This window comes from Symphodus melops, assembly GCF_947650265.1.
Source record: "Symphodus melops genome assembly, chromosome: 6".
NCBI lineage: Eukaryota > Metazoa > Chordata > Actinopteri > Labriformes > Labridae > Symphodus > Symphodus melops.
In genome coordinates, this window is record NC_136696.1 from 2756532 (window position 1) to 2779854 (window position 23323).

A 23323-nucleotide genomic window follows, 5' to 3' on the forward strand; every position below is an offset into this window, starting at 1 on the left:
AGCCACAGAGGGATTGGGGGAGAGATGAGAAGGCGGATCAAAGCTGAGACAGATAGGTACGACAAACCTGCCCTGAAGGACACGACTGTTTACTGGAAGAATCAGGCTGCCTCTTTAAGATGGGAAACACCCCACAGCGGTGTGTTCAACATATCTGACCGTATGTAAACGACTGCCCGAGTGTTCGAGGCTGCATGGCAGGCCGACTCTTTAACCACCGAGTGTCAACGCAAAGCAGCGAGTCCTCACATCCACCGCTGACACAACAGGTCAAACAGGAAGTCAGTGCGTAACCCCCCCCCCCCACACACACACACACACACACACACCCCTCCATCTGATATCGCCGACTGAGGTTGGCATGTTTTTCTCATTTCAACAATCCGAATGACATCGTGTTGGCGTTAGCCGTTTCCTGTACAGCGTGCACTTTTTTCCTGCTCTCAGTCACTCTTCTCTATCTGATGTAACAGTCGATTGTGAGGAGGCGTGCGTGTCTTTTCACGGCAATCAAAGAAAAGTGCTGATACAAAAAAAAAAAAAAGGCCCTGCAGACCCACACAGGTGTTTCCAATTACTCTGGCTGATTACATCCGTTTATTGTGGGGAATTAAGCGCACACATTTAGCTGCGTGTGGAGCAGGAATTTAACTCTCTGAATTTAGATGCTAAAAATAGAGAAGTGTCGAGCTTTGGGGAGTGATGTCAGACGTTTCCTGACTCTGGACCAAGCAGGCATCTTTGCCCCGATCGATTTCAAACAAGCAGCTGTCAGCTGTCAGGATCGAGTAGAATAAAGGTGATGTAGTGTTTCCAAAATTCCGCACGATCTTCTCGAGGTGTTTTCACACGTGCGGCTCACCTCGACCATTTCAGGACGTTTTCTGCAAGGGTTATTAAAGTATCACTTTCTACTGTTGATGGAAATGGTGTCTATATCGAAGGTTAAGACCATGTAATGAAGTAGAAATCCTTCAGCAGGCTTTTGTTTGTAGAGAAACCACTGGACCCAGAGCAGGCCGTGTTTGCCTTCTTCGATAAATCTTTGTGGCTCGTCGTTCTGCGCTGCTACACGAGAAAACGAATGACCCGGCGAGGAGGAGAACTTGACCCACCCAGAATCACCGTTTTGACATCGTTGCGGTCTGGCAGCCTGCACGCCTCAGAGTATCACCTGAAGTCATTCTTGACTTTTTCCTCTTATTGTTTCTCGAGCGAGTTAATGTGAGAGTCACAGATTTAGGAAGAAGGGGCATCGTGCATCAGGAAGCATCTGATTTGGTGTGTTGTGTGCAGCGACCCTGCTGGCTGTGATTCACCGCCTGCCCCCATATGCTCCGACTCGTCTTGTTGTGTCCACGGGGGGGGGGACATGACAGCTGCTGATGTACAGCGCAGGCACGAGCGGTCACATCTCCTCCTGCTCGGCTGCCTCCACAAACTCTCCACACATCCTTTATTTAAGTCTGCGGACACCAGGCCCTACATTTACAGTAGCTGGCAGCCCTGACACAGAAGAAATACAGCTGTGCTCTTTAAATGTCTGAAAGCAGCTGTGAGGTATGTTCCTCTGCTCAGGAGGGGCTGCAGGAGGCATATTTATAACAGCTCTATCAATCAGACTGCATTATAAGTCAGTGCAGCCCGGAGGAGCAGGCGGAAAACTCCAAAATAAATATTGTTTCTTGTGCTGTTGCTTTGTCTTGCACGCGGTGGGGAAGTGTTTGAACGCTGCTGTCTCAGAATGAAGGGTCGTAAAAAAAATGAAACAAAAGCATCGTCTGTCTCTAAAAAATCGGATGTCATGACTTCGGAGCGAGCCAGCCAGCCTGCACACTCGGTGACTCTGTGCCCACGAGTGAACTCCCTCTCTCTCCGTCAGCCTGGTTCTTCACGGTCACGTCAGAGAACATGTTCCGTCACGTCTTCAGAGAGCGCGGGGGGACGAATGACATTTTAACAAACGCTGTTTTTAATTTTGTTATTTTTGTACATTGGTTGTCGCTGCTTGTTTTTATATGATGTGCTGTTTTTGTTTCCCTTCTTCCTGTCGGCTCTTCTTTTTCAGAGGCTCTTTGGAACTCATTGTGAGAACAGGACATTATTAAACATTTGTTTCTGAGGGGATTAGTCTTTGAGATGTGCCCATACGAGGTGCAAAAAAAAACAAAAAACGCCTTTCTGTCTTAACGTTTCTACAGGCAATTAAGTCAGAATTGAAAGGGGGAAATTCGGCGTACTTACTGTACTATCAGGCGAAGCCAACAAAAGACAAACTGCACGCTTGTCGTAGTGCTTCTCTGTGTTAGGACCTAGATGAAAGGGCGTGCTGGTTTAATCTGCAGTATTTCTCTTTTTCAAACTGCCATTATTATGAGGCCCTTAGAGTGCATGGTCTATTATTATGACACTGCACAACCCCATGTCACTACCGTACCTCAGCGCTGGATGTAAATATGCTCCTTTTACAACTGATGTTTCCAACTCCTTCTTTCCCTGTGGCAGTTTAAACGCCGTTTTCTACGACTGAATTGCCCAACAAGCCGATCTCTCTTACAAATGTGTCATCAAACCGAAGCTGTGGACCCATTCAGGGCTGGACTCCTTCGAAGGAGCCAGATCTTGGTGCAGGAAATGAGACAGTCTGGTTTGTGAAGGACTTCCTGTTAGCATAATAGGATCCTTTTCCTTACTAAGCTCCGCCCCCCTGTCGCCTTGCACCCTCAGCAGCTGCTCCAGAACTAGTTAACATGCAGCTCAACCTATTATTAAGGTCTTTTATAACTTTTAACATTTAGACTGCTAGTTTTTTTCGACAACTTAAATTTAAAGCCCGGTTTACACGTCTCCGTCCCCGTAGCGTCCACGCCGTCGGTTCACTAAGCCCAGTACCCACTCAACAGACAACAAACGTACTTAGCCTGGTACCGCTGCCTTTTTCACAATTCAGGGGACGAGGAAACGCTAGAAATAATAAATAATTGCAGAATCATCAAGTGCTGCTCATCATTTATCAGCTCCAACTCCGACATAAAATGCACAGCTTCAGTCGCCATGGTAACCTGTACAAGCAGAGACTGTGCACAGCTACAGAGTGGGCAGCTACGACAAAGCTTCGAGTCCAGCTTTACAGCGTAATTGTCCACCATTAGGGATTTGAGTGCATCGACCTTGGGATATGTTGCACCACAAAGGATGCACCCTACATCCTTGGTGGTGCAGGTTTGTCGGCCATATTGGAAGGAGCCTTGTCCGCTTCTGTGACGCAACCTTCATAGAGTAAGTGCCCTTCGAAGGACGCTGGCCCTGATTGAGAACACATACAGCTTTGCAATGCTCATGTTTAGCAGATTTTCTGCCTCTGTTGTTTTTTTGTTTTGTTTTTTACAGTACAGGAGAAATGTAAATTTGATGTAAAATTGTGTTTTTGTCAGTTTTGTTTTTATTTTATTTCACCACATTTACATCCTGTTTGTAGTGCGACACACGTTTCCTATGTTTGTACCCCCTCTTATCCAGGGAAGCTCGCCCAGTAAAGCACAGGAAATGGCAGAATACGCTTTCTCTGCTGTGAAGAATTTAGAGACTTAAAAATAGTTTTTTTTTCTCCCTTTTCTTCTTCTTGTTTTTTTTTTTTTTTGCCACTTTCAACATTTATTTCTGTAATCTCCTCGTAATCCTTCCCCTGTGCTACAGCTGAATATCTGAGCAGTGGAAATGTATGCTCTTCAAATGGTGTGTTTGATGTTGTGTTCTGCTGGATGGCAATATCTGATACCTGCCAGCCTTGTCCTGTGGAGTTTCTTCTGCTACATGTGAAAGCACTCTGAATATCTATACTAGGTGGTGCACTACCTTCTCTTTATTCTCTAAATCAACTATTTTTTAAATAAAGGAAAGAGTGTCACAAAATCCCACGGCACCGTACGCTCATTGCCTTTCATGTTTAATGACTGGATGCTCCTGATGTATTCCCTTTTTATGCCACTGTCAATTATATTGGCAGCGTTTAAACATAGTTTGATGCTGATTTTTTGGAAGGGGGTGGAAGGTAGGACTTGTAATAAAGATGAAGACGAGCGGTGTCACAGCAGATCCCATGGTGTACTGTTTGAAAGGAAGTGGCACTGCCGCCTTAAAATGGTCTGTTTTTTTAAAAATGAAATAATAAAAACCTGAGGGAGCGTCGTCCTTAAGATGCTGAGATGAGCTAGCGGTAGAAAGGAAGCCAAGCTGAGGGTTTTTTTTTTTTTTAAAAGAACAAAAAGGGAGCTGATGAAAGAGGAAACAAACGCCAATTTGTCTGGTTGTTCGGCAGCACGGAGGGAGCAGCAGAATATTTTTCTATCGCGTTTTGAAACCTAATTGTTATCTGGCCCTTGTGTGTTAGCGAGTGGAGTTTATTGTGCCATTCCACCCTGGCTTTTTGTTTTGCATTACTGTTCCTTCTATGCAAAAAAATAGTTACTTAAATAAAGCCTTTGTATAGACTATTTTGTATAAGTTACATGTCCTGAAATAAAGTCAACAGAAAAGAACATTGGATACGTTTTTTTCCCCTCTAATTGTTTTTGCAGCTTTTTCAAATTCGTCCCCAATCATCCCCAGCAGAAGCCATTCGATTGAGGTGAACACGCAGGGGTTTTTGTTTTTTTTAATTTGATGAGGATGTTCAGTTTGTCCAGACACAGCAGCATTCAGCTTGTGAAGCTGCAGTGAAGGTGACATGCAGGTTGGTTTGAGCTGCTATCTGTTCCCAATCTGTCGTGTTTCCCCGAGTGAACTCAAACGGCGGCCAGGATATTTTGCAGGATATTTTGTGCTGCTGTGTTTGCATGTGAAGCCACATCTGAAACAGTAACACGAAGACAGGCTCACTGTACTTCATGCTGTTTGTTCTTCTTCTTCTTCTTTTGAATCTCCTACTTGCTTAGTTTAGCTTCACATTGTTTCTAAAAATGCAGAAAAAGTCTTTTCCATTTCACCCTTGGATGTAAGATCGGTGAAATAAGAAAGATTGGTTTTCCTTAAGGTACCGTTCTGGCTTTAGCAGCAGGTGACAACAGAAACCATTTAGAAAACTCAGGCAGTCAGACATCACAATCACAATCAGGACAGTCAAACGGCGCCTCCAAAACAACAGACACGCCTGCTGCCGGCTGTCAGGACTGATTCTAGAGTCAAGTGGGGGTCGAAGTAAAATCTTATTGGGCTCATCGCCATGACGTCCGCCGGTGTCCTGATGCTTACTCCTCTTCCTGTTTCTTTTTTTTTTCCTCTTCCTACTAATTTTTTTTTTTTTTGTTGACTTTGATTGACAAGTTGTGGCTTAACAGCCACACTGCATGAAACGCAAAGCAGGGCGACAGGGCTCCATTAGGAAGGTTTCTTACATTGCAAAATGTGCACATTTAGGAACACTGCTTTGGTTTAACTGTGTGAGCCCTCAGGGGCCCTTTACTTGCCTGGGGCCCCAAACAAATGCCTGTTAATGAACAACATTTCTGCCAGTCGCTACAAGACTAGCCGTCAAACAAACAAACAAATGAAGAATGTTTGCAAGGTTGGCTTTGCATATTAAAAGTCCAAACAAAGCTAACTACTTCCTTCGATCAAATCTTGTGATTTTCAAATGAACATTTTGTTTTTGTTCTTGTTGAAGAAAAAGAAAAAAGAAAGTCCCATTGTGATTTTGGCGAGGAAGCTTTTCAACCAGCAATAATCAATCAGCAATCATCGAGGCAGCACTGAGCCACCTGAGCCCTTCCAGAGAGGGGGCGTGGTCAGACACAGCTCATTTACATATTTAAAGCTACAGACACAGAAACAGCCTGTTCTGAGCAGGGCTGAAATAGAGGGGTTTATAGACATGATCAAATACAGAAAACACACACATGTTGAAGAGGAGCTCTGACTTATTTAAACTGAAGAGGAGGAGAGTATGTGACCTTTAAAGCAGAGAACAACTTTTTAATTAGGAAACTATATGAAGTATTTCCTTTCGCGAGGAGAGTTGAGAATACGTTTCTGCAGAAGTTAAAAGAGAGCAGGTCGTAATATTTTTGATAAATGACATGAACTCAACAGTCGTGTGATCGTTTTTTCTGACTGCACTCTGTCCTCAGATAATCCCTGTCTGATCAGTCTGACAGATGGTCCGCTTTGCCGGATGAGCTGTCAATCGAGCCGTACATCTAAATTTCATTTCAGAGAAGGGAGGAGTGGCACGTTGGGTTCTTGATTTATTTGAGTGGCGTTATGTAGTTCAGCAAATTCGCTTTGAGGCAAATAAGGCCCAAATCAGAAACCAAAACTGGAGATATAATTGTAGACATCTGTGTCGACAGCTTTCCTTTACACACACAGGAACAAAAGTCCTTCATGAGCAATAAACTTTAAATCAATCTGCAGTTTGGATGAAGGCCCGTGATTGGCTGATGACACTCTGAAGCTTGTAGGCCTTTCAGCTGCAGACCTTTTCTGTGTAATCTGACCTGCCTGCCTGCATAGACAGTTCTGGGCCTCACCAGCATGGTGGGGCAACGTCACAGCCTCGTTACCCCTTTTTTAGACCCCCCCCCCCCCCCTACATTCCAGGCTCACATGGCGGCTCAGTATCAGCGGGGTGGGGCTGCATATGCAAACGTGCTCTACTAGACCGGACTGTAAAAAAACCACAACAATGGACAGGACACAGAATCTGAAGCGAGCTGAGACGTTCTCCTTCGTCAACCCGTGGATCAGATACTTCCTCTTCTTCTTCAGCTTCTTATTTTGGGTGAGTAAGAGTTGTTCTGTCGTATGATTCGTCTTCTTGTAGCTCAGACAAGCGCCGACACAAACACAGCTGTTATGTAGTCTCTGAACAACATATCTTAATATTTCTGAGCGAACAAATCTACAAGCTTGAAAAAAGAAAAAAAAAACCAAAAAGTCAGACGCTGTAAAAAGAGAGCAAACTAGAAAGAGCACAAAAAGAGATTATAAATAATATATGAAGGGATATAACACAGATAGTATCCGGGAGCTGTAAACAGCAGGAGCACTGCAGCCCCCCTGCTGTGACTATTTTAAGTTTACTACAGTTATATATGGACACTCACCATTGCTCATATGTCACTGTAGCAAACGTGGAGTAGCTGGGTCTTATAACATCAAAGTGCACTGACTCATACTTAACCCCTGGCAACTAAGCATCATGGGAGTCTGAATGTGAACAGTTCTGTGTATGTTCAGAAAAGAAAGCTGTTGTTGGACATTTCCTGGGCTGCATTGTTTCTGTATTTCCTATATACAGGATTGAACGGGGGATACCTGACTCCCATTTATTGAAAATCCTGTGTTTACATGAACAGGACGGCTGGCTCCTCCCCTTTCTGCTGATCATCATTACCTGCTAACTACAGGAGGGCTGGAACGAGTCACTCAACACACGTTACGTCACGAATCACCATACTGGGTTCTCTCGCCCATTTATTGAACAAAATGAGACTGTGGACAGATGATGAGTGAAACAGATTCCCGCTTGTCACTGCGGTTTGGCCTTTTTGTGTTTTTTAATCTCTCATCAAGCGGAGGTGATTGGAGCTTCTCTCCTCGTGCTGTCGGTTAAACGCTGCGTCATGCTGGCTGTGTTATCTGTGTCGCTCCCCGTCTTCCCCGTTTTCCAGTTTTTGTCTGTTATCTTCTCACCTCTTTTCATTTTCTGTGTCGGGGAAGCAAAAATGCTTCCAAAGTAAAAGACTCACTTTTTAAATCTTTCTCTACAGCTGCTGACGCTCAGTTTATTATTGAGATTAGATAACACCGACGTGAACCTTGACACCTTTGAATCAACCTTTTACGATGTCACCATTCATCTTTACATCCCCATCTCCAACACAACAACGCAGGCTACTGCCAATTACAACCGCTGCTTGCTCTTAATGGTGCTTTACTCCTTCCGTGGGAATCCGAGTGGAAGGGGGTCGGAGGATGTGCGGCTGGAGGGGGGAGGGGGGGTCGGAGGATGTGCGGCTGGAGGAGGGGGGGTCGGAGGATGTGCGGCTGGAGGAGAGCGCAGGCTTCAGTATGATGGACGTGTTGCCAAACAGAATCTTGTTTTCCTTTAATCCCAAACCAGGGACGAATTAGCCATGACAAGAAACCTGTATGCATGGCATCTACTCAGCATTTTACATGTGAAGCAATGCTCAATGCTGTTGAATTAAAAAAAAAAAACATATCATGGAAATATTAAAGAAACAGAAGGTGTAACAGCCGAATTTAAGTTTATTTTATTTGCCTTTAATTTGTAATTAATCAGCAATCAGCAAAAAATGTGAGTTTCAGATGACATAATTTACATATTAAGCAATACTACATTAATTACAGATTAATGAGAGGCACTAGATGTCATCAGATTCACTTCATATACTTTCGGTTTAATTTGATTTACAGTAAAACTATCAGCAACTTTAAGCAGCGACTCTCACTGGATTTATTTTAGATCAAGTCTGCGCCTTCGCTCCCGTTTCGAGGTTAAAAGGAGAAGATTTAGGAGAGATTACAGGACAAACCTGACTGTTTGAGATTTTGCCACTTCAGGTGGTTAAAGGACTGGTTACAGCCAACGTGTGTTCATGAGTAAAGAGAGCGCATACGTGTGATAGAACGTTTGAATCACGCCAAATGTAAAAAAGAGCATTAGATCGTAACAGTCGCTCTTACATTGGTACACACACACACACACACACATGCACACACACACGCACACGCACACAATGTCGGGAAAGCCCTCCTTCACATCACTACTGAAAATACAGGGCTCACATCAGAGACACACTTCACCTCCATGACATCCGTGTTCATCCAATCCTATACAAACACAGCAGGGGGGGGCAAACACTGTACCACACACGCTCTGTGTTTAGAGCCAATCAGCAATAACCGCAGCCCCGGCAGCTCGGGCCTGTGTTGACTTTGTTTATCAGACGCGAGCTCAGAAGTGAACACTGCAGCTCTAATCCATCAGGCCTTTGTCCCCGTGTCCCCGTGTCCCCATGGCTCAGTTCAGCCGGCTTTCACCTCGCCGCACAATCCTCCGGGAGAAGCCTGATTCATCCCTTTGAAAAGCCTGAAAACAGAGCGGGAGTATATTCACCACATGTGTGTGTGTGCGTCCTGTTGCAAATGCATGCTGTCTCACACACACACACACACACACACACACACACACACACAGCAGCAGCAGCAGCAGGTAAACACACTCCTACACAACATCCTTAAAAACACAGAATTACTAACAGCGTTCAAAAATCTTTAAAAGAAATTCTTCTTCTTCTTAAAGAAATTGTCATCATCAGCTCCACTTGTGTGCCGTCAGCTTTTATCTTGTCCAGGCCGACTATTGATTCAAAAATGAGACGGAGATAAAAACTACTATTTACTCCTCTTGAAGCACAAAAACACAATTGGGTTAGATGTGAAAGCTGACAAATAAAAACAACATCTCTTTCACCACAAATGACGCTTGCAGAGCGTGGATCCTGTTGACCTCTGGAGATCCAACACAGAAAGAAAACAAAGCCATCTTCATGCAGACTGAACAAAAGGCTGGAGGTGCACAAGCATGACACACACACACACACACACATATTGACACAAACACAATTAGTAATCAGGGGACTATCTGTGAATCTGGAGGCTGGAAATGAAAGCCGGGCCGTGCAGATTGTTATTCAAGGTGAGAAAAACAATCAAGGAAAGCAGGGAAATTAGTGTTGACAATGCAATCAACAGGAAGCTCTAATTCCAGCCATTTAGCCGCCCTCCTGGCTGCTTTATTATGTAGCTTCTGTCAGAGCGAAGTCCCATCCTCAGCAGCTTTACAACACGTCCTCCAGCGACTCGATCACTCACGGCACACACACACGCCACGTGCTCCGCGTCGTCACTGTTCGGAAAGATTATTAAAGGAGGGATTCTCGCCTTCACATCGGCGGCGCGCTCAGCGGGGGCTGCCAACGTCTCTATTCTGTTCAATATTTTACACACTCACAGCTTCTTCTTCCTTTTTTTTATGCCACTGTGATGTTTTGCTGTGTTTTTCATTTTTAAGAAAATGCAGAGAGCGGCTATAAGACAAATTTGCTTTCCTCGCCATTTCACTCTCTGCGTCGCCATTTCTGCTCGTTTATGGGTCTTTAAAACGCTAGGTTGGATAATTACCTTTTTTTTTTACAGTCAAGGTCAAGTTCTACATCGCAGAAATGTTCAGAAATACTGGAGAGAGCTTTGAGAATACAGGTGGACTGATATGACTAAAGCTGAGAACCTTCTGTCTTTTTTTTATCTGCTGCTGACATCCATCTGTGAGTTTGTTTTTAAAAACATCGACGGGCTCGGTTGCCAAGGCTACAGGCTCTGAACATACTGAGCACCTAAGGAAAGACTCAGTGTGGCTAATTTCATCACACCTGTCCTGTTTGAGAGGGTTTTAACACGCAGCCACGCTGCGAAAATGTAACAACTCAAACCTCAAAGCAAGAAATAAACAAAGATTTAAACATCTACGACGGAGGCCTTTTCAAGCTTTTGCATCAGCCGATAAAGACGGAAGAAAAGAGGCTCGGAAAGGTTTCTCCTTGATCGTGAATTCTCAACCAATTTCAAAGTCATTTGTTTGCACAAAATGGGTTAGGGACTTCAGGAGACGTCTTGGTCCAACACTGCAAAAATTTTAATTAAAGCAAGTGTGTTTCCACTTTGGAGGGAAGAATATCTTTTAATCCTTTTTTTGTGTGTAATTTTGTGGGCTTTTTTGTCTTTATTGGATACGACAGCTGGAGAGAGAGAGAGAGAGAGAGAGAGGAAATGTTGGAGGGAAAGCGTGGAGGATGACATGAAGCAAAGGGCCGAGGTTGGACGGGAATCTGTGGGCGCTGCAACGAGGACTATAACCTCCATGCAGTACGCAGGGCACACAACATAACCGCTAAGCCATCGGCGCGCCATCATACTTATTTTAGTCAACGTTCACCTGACGAGTCCAGGTCAAAATAAACTTTTAAATATATCGAAAGCAACAAATGAGGCATGCACGACCTAATGTATGAACCAGTACATTCTGTTTTACCGGCCTTACTTTTTATATCTCAAAAGAAGATGTTTGATTTGTCAAGTGAGTGCGGCTTGTAATGAAATATATTTGACAATAATTTGCATAAGATTTGAGCTTCTGCAGTGCAGTCTTGAGTGCCGTTTGCATCTAGCTCTTTATGAGGTGGTTGAATTGTCAAATACATGTTTTTTAAGGAATTGTTAGCTTAAATAATGATGCTATGACATTCCTCTTGTGGTGTTTCATCCAGCCCAGTCTCACAGGTTTGCATACAAGTAACACAACATTGTAATGTCGTGCAATGCATACACTAAATTGCAATTTTGCGTGCATGTGATACGCCAATACCTAACGTTCGTCCGGAGGAGTCATGGGGTTTATTTATTTTTATTTATTTATTTATTTGTTTATTTGCACCAAAAAGACAATTACACAAATAATAAAACATTAAAAATAGTAAGTGCAGGAGAGGTTAAAACAAACCCGATATGGGCTTAAAAAAGGACCTCCCCAAGAAATATAGAAAAGTAAATCAACAACCATAAGAGAAAGCAAAAAAAATAAATAACATAAAATAAAAACAAATAATAAAGTAAAGCAATACAAGTGCCATTTTAGTATCACACACTTAAGGAAATAAAAAAAACACATAGACAACTATTCTAACCTCTCCCAATCCCGTTTCCTGACCTTAACTAGTCGCTATGTGTTGCTAGGCGTATCATATGCACGCAAAACTGCAATTTGGCGTATGAATAACACATTACATTGTCATGTTTCATCACAAAAAAAAAGCAAAAAGTGTCAGACCTCTTAAAGACTGTAGCTGTGTTCTTTATTTATATTTATAAATGTTTACTTTGAAGGATTTTAACGTCTCCTTTTTGCTTGATGTTCTTCATGATGCTCTGCCTCTGGACTCTTTTGAATCCTTCTCTTGAAATAAGCTCATCATGCTCTGAGTAAACTTTGTCTTGTTTCCTCCTCTAACAGGTCTTCTCTTTGTTAATCGTTGCGATCGGCGTCTATGCAAAAGTCCAGAAGGCCACAGGTAAATGAATGAAACGTTTTCTTCCATTTCTCAGATCATAACTCGTCCATCTCTCTCTCCCTGCAAAAAGAGAGAGAGAGAGAGAGAGTGAACTGTATAAGGAACAGTTTGAGATCTCACAGGTTGTCCCACCTGATCTGCTTGTCTCGTTTTGTAGGTTGACAACTTTTAGCTTTATCCTTGCTTAGCTCTGGCCAACATTTCCAGGTTTCATTTGTGATATAGTGGATGGACTGAAAGAGGGATTAACCTGGGCTCATCCCGCTGATTACGCTCCGGAATCCTGTCTGATCCACAAAGGGTCATCGATATTTAGGAGAACACAGGCACAGCCGGTGTGCAGAGGCAAAAACAGGGCGGAGGGGGAGGGAGGGAGGGAGGGAGGGGAAATGAGTTTGAATCAAGGTTAGACAGGAGGGCAGAGAAAATAATGAAAATAATGACAGGGAGGAGATGAGATGAAGGTAGACCAGACGAGGACAGATGTCTAAACAGGCTGCTGTGTTCCTGTTTCTGTGCCAGACACGGTGCGGGACACGTTCCTGATCGACCCGGCTGTCATCCTAATTGTGGTGGGGGTGGTCATGTTCTTCATCACTTTCTGCGGCTGCATCGGAGCCCTCCGAGAAAACATTCGCCTCCTCAAGACAGTAATAGACACATTACTGACGCCGGCTCTGTGTTTTGCTTACACGACACTCAGGCCATGTTTTAATCTTCGGATCTTCTCTCGCTGTAGTTCTCCTTCAGCCTGACATTGGTCTTCCTCACCCAGCTGGCCATAGCGATTCTGGGTTTCTTCTACTCGGATCAGGTACGTGTCTGTGTACTGACAGTGCTGCTCACAGGATGATTTATCACATAATAGAAAGTCACTGTAAAGGTCACATTTGGTCTGCAAGCTCTCTTCCACAGTGACACCTTCTTCGACCGTGCATGCCCCCCTTTAGCTCCATCGATTTAGTGTACTTTCTTTCAGCTTTCGGACATCCTGTGCATTTGTAAACGACAGTGTATAGAAGTTAATAAGGCATCGAATCCACAGAAGGCTCCAGTGAGCTCACAGGGGGGAATGTATTGTCATTGTGTGAGCCAAACAGCACACTCAGCAAACAGCTCACACGCACAGCGGCACTACAGGGTTTATGTCGCTGCCCGTTAGCCGTGAAAACGTCTCAGGAAGAGGAAAGAAAACATCCTAGTGTTCACACCGAGAATGCAAAGACTGAAAGGGAAGCTCTGGATGTTTTGAAGCAGGGTTACATGGGAGATGCAGAATGAATTACATCAAACCAGGAAGCTCAGCTTTGCACCGCTACAGACAGAAACATGCTAACTTTAGAGAACACAAAAAACCTCAGCTCAGGTGAAAACTATACAACCGAATCACTGTGCTGTTAAAGCTCTTTATCTTAGGCCGATGCACCTCTCCTCTGTACTGTGTGCAACACTTCAAGGACACTAACACACGAACATCACCCCACCTAAAACGTCCGCTGACACAGCACACAAACATTTTAGAGGAGGCACCTTACTGCTGGATATGATCCTGTGACTTCTGACAGTCGGGGTCAACTCGCTGGTTTTGGTAGCTGACGTGCGAGTCAGCGAGGTCGACCCTCAGCTGGGACAACGCCCTCGGTATCTGCGTTGTATCTCCTGGCTTTATCAAACATTCTGGTTTGTTCAATTTGAACCTGAGTCTCTCTTCTCTAAGAAAAGCAACACGCACAGCCATATCCTCGCCATCAGACAGATCAGCCCGGTATTCTTTCACACGCTGAGCGCTGCATTAAAGACGCGAAGAGAGAATCTAAAAATGTAAAGACGCCATCTTGTTTGTGGAGATGCACTCAGTGGTTCATGTTCACTGCGTCTGCCAGTTATCAGGACTAAAGATACGATTTGAGCGAATACACAAAACGGGTTGTGCAGCTTTAGTGTCGACTAAATCTGTGAGAACAATTCAAGAGACGTCGTCTAATTCACCAAGCACTCGCAAAGGGTTAAATTAACCCCTCGCTGCCTGCAGAGCAAACAGCATCTCTGTGCTCTGGTGCTTTTTGAGCACATTTTTATTTGAGTCATTTTAGGACAAACTTCCTTCTTTCTAAGCAGTTTAATTAAAACAAAACAAAAAAACATGTCAATCCCAAACACTGGTGCTAACAGCTAACAGCTAACAGCTCCTCCCAGCAGAGAGTTGGTGCTAACTGCACCACAGTATTCATCAGATGTCATGTGCAAACCTTTCTGTGACAAGAAACAAATTCCCCCTCTGTATGACTTCAAAATACATCATCTATAATAATATAATAATGAAGACTATAAATACTACTTTAACAGCTTTTTACCTTTTTTTTTCACACGTCTGGAGAAGTTAGAAAGGGCAACGTTGTGAAAAGTTTCCCCTTCTCTTCTAACTCATCAACTCTTCGTGGTGTTGCAGCACCGTGCAGATTAAATGTGCAAAACAAGAGCACACAGCATGCACGGAGCAGGACGACTTTCTGAACATCATAAGTGCTGCAGACTTTGTGTATTAGACCTCGAGACGGAGCCGGGAGCCGAAGCGAAAGATGCGCTGAGAGTATCTGTTTTGGAAAAATTCAGGGTTAAGGGAGGCAGTGAGTTAAAGTGCCAGCAGGTAACCCCCTCAGTGGGAACACTCATCTGAGCTGGGTTTATGACCCTGGTGATTTGAGGGTTACAGTAAGAGGAACACACACTTATCTCCTACAGTAACATCCCATCAGGGCTCTGCTGGGAATAAAAGCACAACAGCCGGCCTCAGCGTGTCTGGTGGCGAGGTGCCTGCTGTCTGATGATACCTCTCCTCTCCCTTGTGTTCTCTGTCAGCGCTCGGACTGCCTGCTGCTAAACAGAGCAGTTTAACATCCCGCTCAGCATCCTTCCTCGCTAAATGATTCAAATGCTCCAGCACTTCAAAGTAGAACCAAATGTTCCAGTTCAACACATCCCTTGAAGGAGGCTCTGCCGCTAATGACACGAGGAGGTGTGTGTGTGACGGTGGGCTTGTGAGGCCCCCCCCCGAGCGTACTGTACCACGTGATCAAACACAAGCAGATGGAAGGGTGGAACGTGACACACCGTTTAGCTCGATACTCCAGGATAAAGTTTTGGGGCTATTTTGATACCACGCACAGGATTAATCAATATAACCCTGCTCTAACACGGCTTAGAACGGGAACAATCCAGAAAGCCTTCAGCAAAGCGCTCACTAAAGTTCATCTGAAGCTGAATGAAATTTGAAAGTTCAGCAGCTTATTAGCATCCAGTGCTCCTATTAGCATAAATTACAGCTGAACTCTGAGTCTGTGTAACCGTGGCCCTCCTTGTTGTGAGACTTTTAAGTATGAAGATTTGCATTAAGCACCTTTACAGACGCTAATTATATGAGAGAATAGGAAACCTAAATATTAGCAATGCAAAACCTCATTTATACGCCGGAGGAGGAAGCAGAAGCTACAAATATAAAGTAGCACCCAGTTTCGACATCTGAATCAACCTCATTAAGTGTGGAGTCCTCATTACAGATTATTCAGATAAATCAATATCATCCAATTATTTTTCATCTGGCTTTTTGTTTACTCAGCTGTAACGCAGCGGCTGAAAATGACAACATTATAATAACAAACGGTTAAGTTCACGCAGTTATCTCGAGCAGCCGAAATGGCATAAAGCCTGCGCGTGTGTGTGTGTGCGTGTGTGTGTGTGTCCATGCATCGTGTGAATTGATCGTGGAGGCATGAATGGTTTTATTGTTATTGCCATGCTGCGCTCCTGCATCGAAGCCCGCATCTGCTGCTGCGCTCTGGATGAAATATACATCCCACTGGATGCTCATGAGATGCAAACAAGAAGATTTGTGCCCCTCTGACATTCAACATAATTCCTGTGTATTCAGACAGCTGCATGGACACAGAATATGTGATGAGGAGGAGAATGCTGCATGTCAGAGCGTCTGTGGCATAAACACTGGAATATGTCTCCAGATGGCTCTTTAATAATAGAAACATACTTTTGCAGTTCACAAATATGCTGTGAAATAATGTTTATAGGAAGAGGAAAAGTCAAAGGAGTGCAGAGAAAGTCTCCCAGTGGATCAGGAATAAAAAAAGCCGGATTCTTCTTGTGAACTGGTTTTAACATGGATTCATGACAATCCAGGAAATGATTCGTTTGTATTGGATGAGGATTTCCACATCAATCCATTTTATCTAACTCAGTTTTCATGTGATAATAAATGTATTACTATCACAAGGTTGGAAAAACACAAGAGGTGGACCCAATCACGGAAAACAACAAAAATGATTGATACAACCAAAAGTCAAAAACAGATCAATCACAGGGAGCCTCGAGGAAACTAAAACATCAGGAGATGGATGGTAAATAATCATCGTGTTTCCTCTTCGTGTTCAGTATTTGAACTTTGACGATGCAAACATTATTCTAAATGTAGTGTTGGGTCTTAGCATGTGTTTTGTGATATGCTTCACTTATATGTTGTGTGTGTGTATTCTGTGTCGACCTGCAGACGGAAATGAGCAAACTGCTATAATCTGGTACGAAGCGTCTTTTCTCTCTGAGATTAATGTGATCACATGGTCCCTGACTAATAAATTAATGTACTGAGCTAAAGTAAGAGACACTCAGGACTAGAAATACACAATCAATCCAGAAACACTAAAGCCTCAAAGAACTCAAGAATAAACACTGGAACAAAGAGAAACCTTACAAATTCAAAACAGACGACGAGGAAACATTAAGACAAAGAAAAGAAACAACAAGGGGACAGGCAGGAGAAATTAAAACAAGGAAACCTCAACTCTGAAATAGACAAAAACAAACAAACAACCTAAATAAGACCAAATCATGACAGTCTCTGTTTTCTTGAAATTTCAACATTCATCTCAGGATAACGATGCTGGAGCTCCTCTGAACCGACGTCTTGGTCTTCATGTCATCAGGGGGGGGATTTTTAGTATCTTTAAAAACAGCTTCATTTTCATTCTATGAAGCTCTTGACTGAAAGTCAGGCAGGATTTCCAACATGGCGGCCGCCTCCAGAGCCCCCTGAGGGAACGCCACACAGACTGGTTCAATCTGAGGGAAAGTCTCTGGAACCAGCGTTCCCTCGATAACAATTTCTCGAGGTGTCAAAAGATGTCTTAAGTTATCGCGTCGATCCAGCGTCGTTATCCAGAAAGAATGAAAAGTTTAGATTTCATTAAAAATAACCAAAATGTACTCGTTGCCATGGCAAAGCGTCGGACAAAGAGGGGCTCTTTCTCCCCACATGCAGCTGGAGTAATTAACTGAGCTGCGTCACCTCGGCACTGAGCACTGCAGGAGCCCGGTTATAGACATTTATAGATAAGATCACCTCCGGCTGCTTTAATGAAGCTATTAATATTTAACAGATTTCATTTCTGTGTTAATATCAGAGCTGTTATTGTTGGTGTAACCTCCCCCGTGTGTCTCCTCCGATAGACTCGCGACGCTCTGGGAAAGTTTGTGAAGAAGGCCATCACGCACTACAGGGATGACCTGGATCTGCAGAACCTGATGGACTACATCCAGAAAGAGGTGCTGTGACCGCTTTAGAGCGGCCGTGTGTGTGTGTGTGTGTGTATCAGCTCTCTGTAGTCATCAAATTGATCCCAGTTCGTGGTTTATTGAATCCGTCCCATCATCCAAACCAGGAAACCACAAGCAGACGCCAGAGAGCCGTGTGACTTCTGTTTATTTTGGTGTTTTTCCCACATGAGTGGTTACATGTAGCACACACTTCCTGAGCTCTCTCCTCAGGTGACATCCCTCTTCCATCTGCACACACACACACACACACACACACACCGGGGTTTTCCCACGGGAGAAGCCCAGACTGGCAGGATGTACAGCGCAGAGCCCGAGTGCCTTTCTAAATATACACTTGTGCTCTTTCGTTCTCCTCTCGCTCAGTTCAAGTGTTGTGGGTGGAACAACTACACAGACTGGTCTTGGAACCTGTACTTTAATTGTACACTCGAGAACCCCAGCTCTGAGCGCTGTGCCGTGCCCTACTCCTGCTGCACTCCTGTTCCTGGAGAGGTGAGCGCTCCTTATGGTAAACACTGCATTAAAATCGAGCCTGTGTAATTTTCCAACCCACGCAAATCATTTTTACACAACATGCATACATACGTTCATGCAACCAACCTGCACATGGTCTTTTCTCTATTCGTCATTCACGCCTGCAGGACTAAATAAGTGCTCAGGCTTTCACATTTGCAGAGATGAACTCTGAACAGCAGATCTTCTGAGTACCAGGACAGCCACTTAGAGTGACCCCTGTTCTCTCTCTCATGCACTCCTGATATTTCAGCTGGTCATTTCAGGACGTTCAGGTCCTGATCTTTTCTGGAACGTGTCCCTCAGAGCAGCAGACAGTCAGGGTTGCACCCCTTTCGTTTGGTGCGGACTTCTGGCGTGGAAGTCTGCAAAAGGTCAGCGTAACCCGCGTTGAGGGTGTTGTGTTGCTTTCAGGAGCAGCATGTGTGTCAGGAGATGACTAAACAAGCTGTGCTTAACACACTGCTCTCAGAGAGGACTCGAAGTGAAGGGAAGTTGAACTCCCAGTCAGAGGAACACAACAAAGAGAGTATTAAGTTTGAGTGCAGGAACATGACTAAGTCAGTCAATGAGGACACGGCGTCTTGTGAGTTTAAGGTTTAGTGTTTGGAACTGCACTTACAGACCAGGACGGTACACGAAGACAAATGGTAAAAAAACATGAGCTTGTTTGTTTCTCCTCTTCTGACAAAGCTCTCTCACACCTTCACATTCACACACTGATGGTAGAGGCTGCTGCAGAGTCCAGCAGTATTAACTCATCCATTCACACACATTCACACACTGTTGACGAAGCAGCAGGAGCAACTCTAGGTTAAGTGCCTTGCCCAAGGACACATTGCTGCAGGAGCTGGGGATCGAACCACCAACCGTCCAGTTGAGGCAGGACTGACTCTACCAAACTGATCCGCTCCAACATCTACAACAATAGAGCTCCATGTAACATCAGGCTATGAGTTAGACATAAGCTCACACACGCAGGGGACGACACAGATTCTACTAATGACCCCACACGACCACAAGCAACCGTTTCTGACACGGACATTAGAACGGCACGCAGGACACATGCAGGAAACAGAAAAGAGCCAGGGACGCTGTGCACCATCAACAGGAAAACAATAGCTGCTACCAGCAATTAGCTCGAACGTGGACATGGAGGGACAAAGAGCAAGCTTTGGACTTGGACTGTTTCCACAACTAGAGAGACAATTATAAAACGTACGACACACAGCAAACTAGACCGCCCAGGTAGACAAATTAAAGTACAGTGATTCAAGTTCTGTCAGGTTTCCTTGATAAATGACTTTAACGCTGTAAGCACTGCTTTACTGCAGCTTCTGATGACGGACAGATCGACATCACTCCTGACTGAAACACAGACTGAGGGATTGATCGAGAGGATCACAGATTGAGCGTAAAGTTAAAGAAGACTTGGGTCAATTCAAACGTGAAGAAGAGCACTGGTGCTATTTATGACTGGGGGGGGGGAACATCCGCACACACACAGGAAAGTATCTGTGGATCTCTATAGCACATGGTGAAGAAGATGAGGACAACACCAAGAACACTGAGAACAAAAATAACCTTTAATCAACCAAGACGTCTCGAGGGTCGACCCTCGGCACGGAGGACTTTTCAGAATAACCCTGCAGCCTGAAGGAGGCCCAGGCCAGTACGCATTGGTGAATTTAATGTGCACGATGAATGAAAGGACTTTTATACTTTTCAAACCGCCCTGAGCACCTGAACCTTTTATACCACGTCTCAGCTGAGGGGGTTAAAGAGCACGGCTGGTTTAATGGACACCTGCAACGCTCCAGTTGTCTCTCTTCATCACTCCTGATTGTTTTGGAAATCAGGTTGAAGGAATTGAGTGAAATTAAAAGTTACAGAACTCACCCCGAGCTCTGATTGGTTGAAATCATTTAGACAACAGACAACACAATACGGAAAACTGGATTTTAACTCACCTGTACAAGAAAGCAGACATTTTCTAATCAGTGCACACCGACATGTTGGCTGAGTCTCTCGACAATGACAAACTGTATTTGTTTCATTGTGACATTGACTAAGTGCAAAAGTGCGTCAAAACAGCAGCAGCTATTTTTATCTTCGCCTGGAGGCAGAATCAAGGCGTCTGCATCTGCAGGTATAAAGTGCAGCTCGTATTACTTTCTTCTCCCCGGGGCAGAGTCAGGTGTGTGTGTGTGTGTGTGTGTGTGTGTGTGTGTGTGTGTGTGTGTGTGTGTGTGTGTGTGTGGACCTGGTGTCATAATCACCATCCTCTGTCCCCCGTGATGAAGGTTCACTTCAGCTTGTTTGTAAGATTGTTCCAGTCATGAGCTGAAGCCCAGAATTATAAAATCGTTTGTTAAATGAAGCCCAACAGATGATCTTATCACATGGTCTGCAGAGTGTTGATATGCAGCCTGACATGAAGCCTGAGGTCACATAAACCAATGTATAAAAGTGCTGACGGTGGGGATTTACCTCTTTCAAATGTAAGCTCCTGTTTTTTTCAGGATGTTTTGTTGACATAATCGAGCGCCACAGCTGCCTGCACATACAGAGCAAATCAAATATATGCAGATAAGTACGCATGCAGGCACACAAACAGTATAAATGCAAATACTGCCACCGTGCATGAATATTACAGTGGCACTCCCTCAGGGACTCAAACTAAACGCTCGTCTGTGCAGACACAGCAGAGCAGCGTCTCACTCCTCCCGAGAGAGAAAAGCAAAAGAGTGCATGTCGATGCATCACACTTTGTATTGATTATACATCATGATACACAAGAAAACTGAGCACAGCATCCTTTTCTTCAGGGCTGAAAAAAAAATCAGTTAATTAGACAGCAGAAGGGCTAATGCAGTGCTGCAACCTGCTGTTCAGAGGCTGGAACTGCCCGCCTGCTTGAGGGACTGAGCAACACTAAACTGTTGCTTGTTTATTTTCTTTGTCTTCCAAGTCTCTCCAGTCAACAGGCTTCCTCAGCTGTCGCAATAACTTAAACATCCGTCACTGCAAAATAACAAAATGATTTCAAACCCTCGTCTTCTGCACGCCGACTGTGAGACTGTGTTTTGTCTGTGTGTCGTGCAGGCAGTGATTAACACCATGTGCGGTTTCGGGGTTCAAACACAAACTTTCTTGGAGGCGAACAAGTCGATCTACCCGGTGGGCTGTGCAGACAGAGCGGTGATGTGGGTGGAGTCTCATCTGCTGTTGGTGGGGGCCCTCGCCCTGGGTCTGGCCTTACCTCAGGTAACCTCACACATGCACCGACTTCACGCCAACAGGTAAAATGACTCAGCTCTGAAATCAGCGCGCGCGCACACACACACACACACACACACACACACACACACACACACACACACACACACACAAACACGGGTCGATACCTGCATCAACTGGAGGCTGACCAGACTGAGCATGTAGCAATCAACATATTGACGGCGCCCGGCTCCCTCAAAGACGGACCCACATGCTGCATTCGGATCTGTAAAGTAGTCCGAGAGACACTCCATCAATCAGGACGGCGTCAACGAACACACACACACACACACACACACACACACACACCTACCTGAGAGCTTCCAACTATTCCCTCTCACACGCACAGATAGTCTCACATTGAATAACCCCGCCTGAAAGGAATACAAATGTTATTTTTACAGAAGCCAGCAGGGTGCAGGGTTTGTGTGAGCTGATTTAAAATGGACGGTTATACCTAGACGGCAATAAGGAGGCACAAAGGGACAATGAAAATTTAACTGCACATTATTCATTTATTACACCGCTCGCGTCTGAAAGTGCAGGTTAATATGAAACGGAGATAGAGGTCTGCATGTGATGAGCCAAAGAAGAGACCTTCCACTGCACACCTTAAATCCCACGGCTGGTAATAACGGAAGTCAATATGTTAGATTACCCATGAAATCAAATTAGCACTCTTCAATAAGATGCCTCGGAATAATTAGTCCCATCTCTTATCAAATGGAGGAAGGTAGCGTTAATACTGGATCTTAAAGCCCCGTCTTCTCGCGCGCTCTTATCCGACTGATTGGGTCCCAAAAGATTCTGCTGGGCGGGGGATGCGTGTGTGTGTGTGTGTGTGTGTTGGGGGGAGCGTGTGAATTACCCATGAGTCCTGTCAACACAATTGCATCGGTATCCCGGTTGCTTTGATGTGAAGTAAACCTGATGATGAAGTTCTCGTCTTTGTCTTGCACATCCTGACTGACTCAATCTGCCGTCTTCACGAACAGCGTCTGCTCTCGACTCAAGTCTGTGACAAACGCTTTATGATAGGCCTGAGAGGAACTGATCAGATATCTGCTGGACACGACCCGAACAGTCTCACCTGTGTTCTGTCCACACGGGTTCTAGTTGATTCTTTAACAGTCTGTTCTGTGACGTTAAGGAGCTTCTGCTGTCCTCTAGATTGCAGGCATCGTGCTGTCGCAGATCCTCATCTCTCAGATCCAAGATGAGATTACCTCAGTGTTGTGAGAGCGGGCCCGTGGAGGGAAGCTCTGTGTTTGGGCTCCTGCGACGTGCGAGGACATCTGTTTCACAGCTTCTGTATCTCTGCAATGTTTCACTACATTTATTCTCCTTCTTCTTGTGCTGCTGCTGCTGCCTGCAGGCATCATAGTGTGCTGCGCTCCATCACCTTACTTCAGTAGTCATCCCAAAGTGCAAAATGTATATTTATTAGATTTTTTTTTTGTTGTATTGATCTTGACATGAAGATTTCATTTCTGAAAGTGTTTATTTTTAAATGTGACGTTTGCTAATAAAACAAAGAAACAGTGATTGAGTGACAGATTTGTCAGTTTGTGTGAATAAACAGACAATGTGTTATTAAGCATGCAGCAGGGTAGTCTCTCATCGCCTGGAGGAATATGCAGTGTGTTTACTTGTGAAGATGTTAGCAGTATAAAGGCCACTGAGCTCTACTTTTAAAAAAAGAGTGCAGTATTAAAAACACTCAGACGTGTTGACAGTTATGACTTCCTGTCTTTTTG

The 23323-nt window shown here is 44.4% G+C and overlaps 1 protein-coding gene across 2 annotated transcripts; it reads left to right on the forward strand.

The window, feature by feature from the left end:
• The first annotated feature begins 6578 nt into the window (after positions 1–6578).
• tspan33b (tetraspanin 33b) lies at positions 6579–23111 on the forward strand. Of its 2 annotated transcripts, XM_079346043.1 has the most exons (8): positions 6579–6778; positions 12095–12152; positions 12675–12802; positions 12892–12966; positions 17667–17762; positions 18138–18266; positions 21393–21554; positions 22737–23111. In XM_079346043.1, exons 1-8 carry the CDS (start codon positions 6638–6640, stop codon positions 22803–22805), a joined length of 858 nt encoding a protein of 285 aa, XP_079202169.1. In that variant the 5' UTR covers positions 6579–6637; the 3' UTR covers positions 22806–23111. The 2 variants fall into 2 exon arrangements, with proteins under 2 accessions (XP_079202169.1, XP_079202170.1); XM_079346044.1 differs by lacking the exon at positions 18138–18266.
• The last annotated feature ends 212 nt before the right edge of the window (positions 23112–23323 follow it).

Bases quoted from the DNA above. Each gene is read 5' to 3' on its own strand.
- tspan33b (XM_079346043.1), top strand. From the start codon at position 6,638: ATGCAAACGTGCTCTACTAGACCGGACTGTAAAAAAACCACAACAATG. The intron at 6,779-12,094 runs GTGAGTAAGAGT...CTCCTCTAACAG, and splicing joins TCTTCAGCTTCTTATTTTGG to GTCTTCTCTTTGTTAATCGT. The intron at 12,967-17,666 runs GTACGTGTCTGT...CTCCTCCGATAG, and splicing joins GTTTCTTCTACTCGGATCAG to ACTCGCGACGCTCTGGGAAA.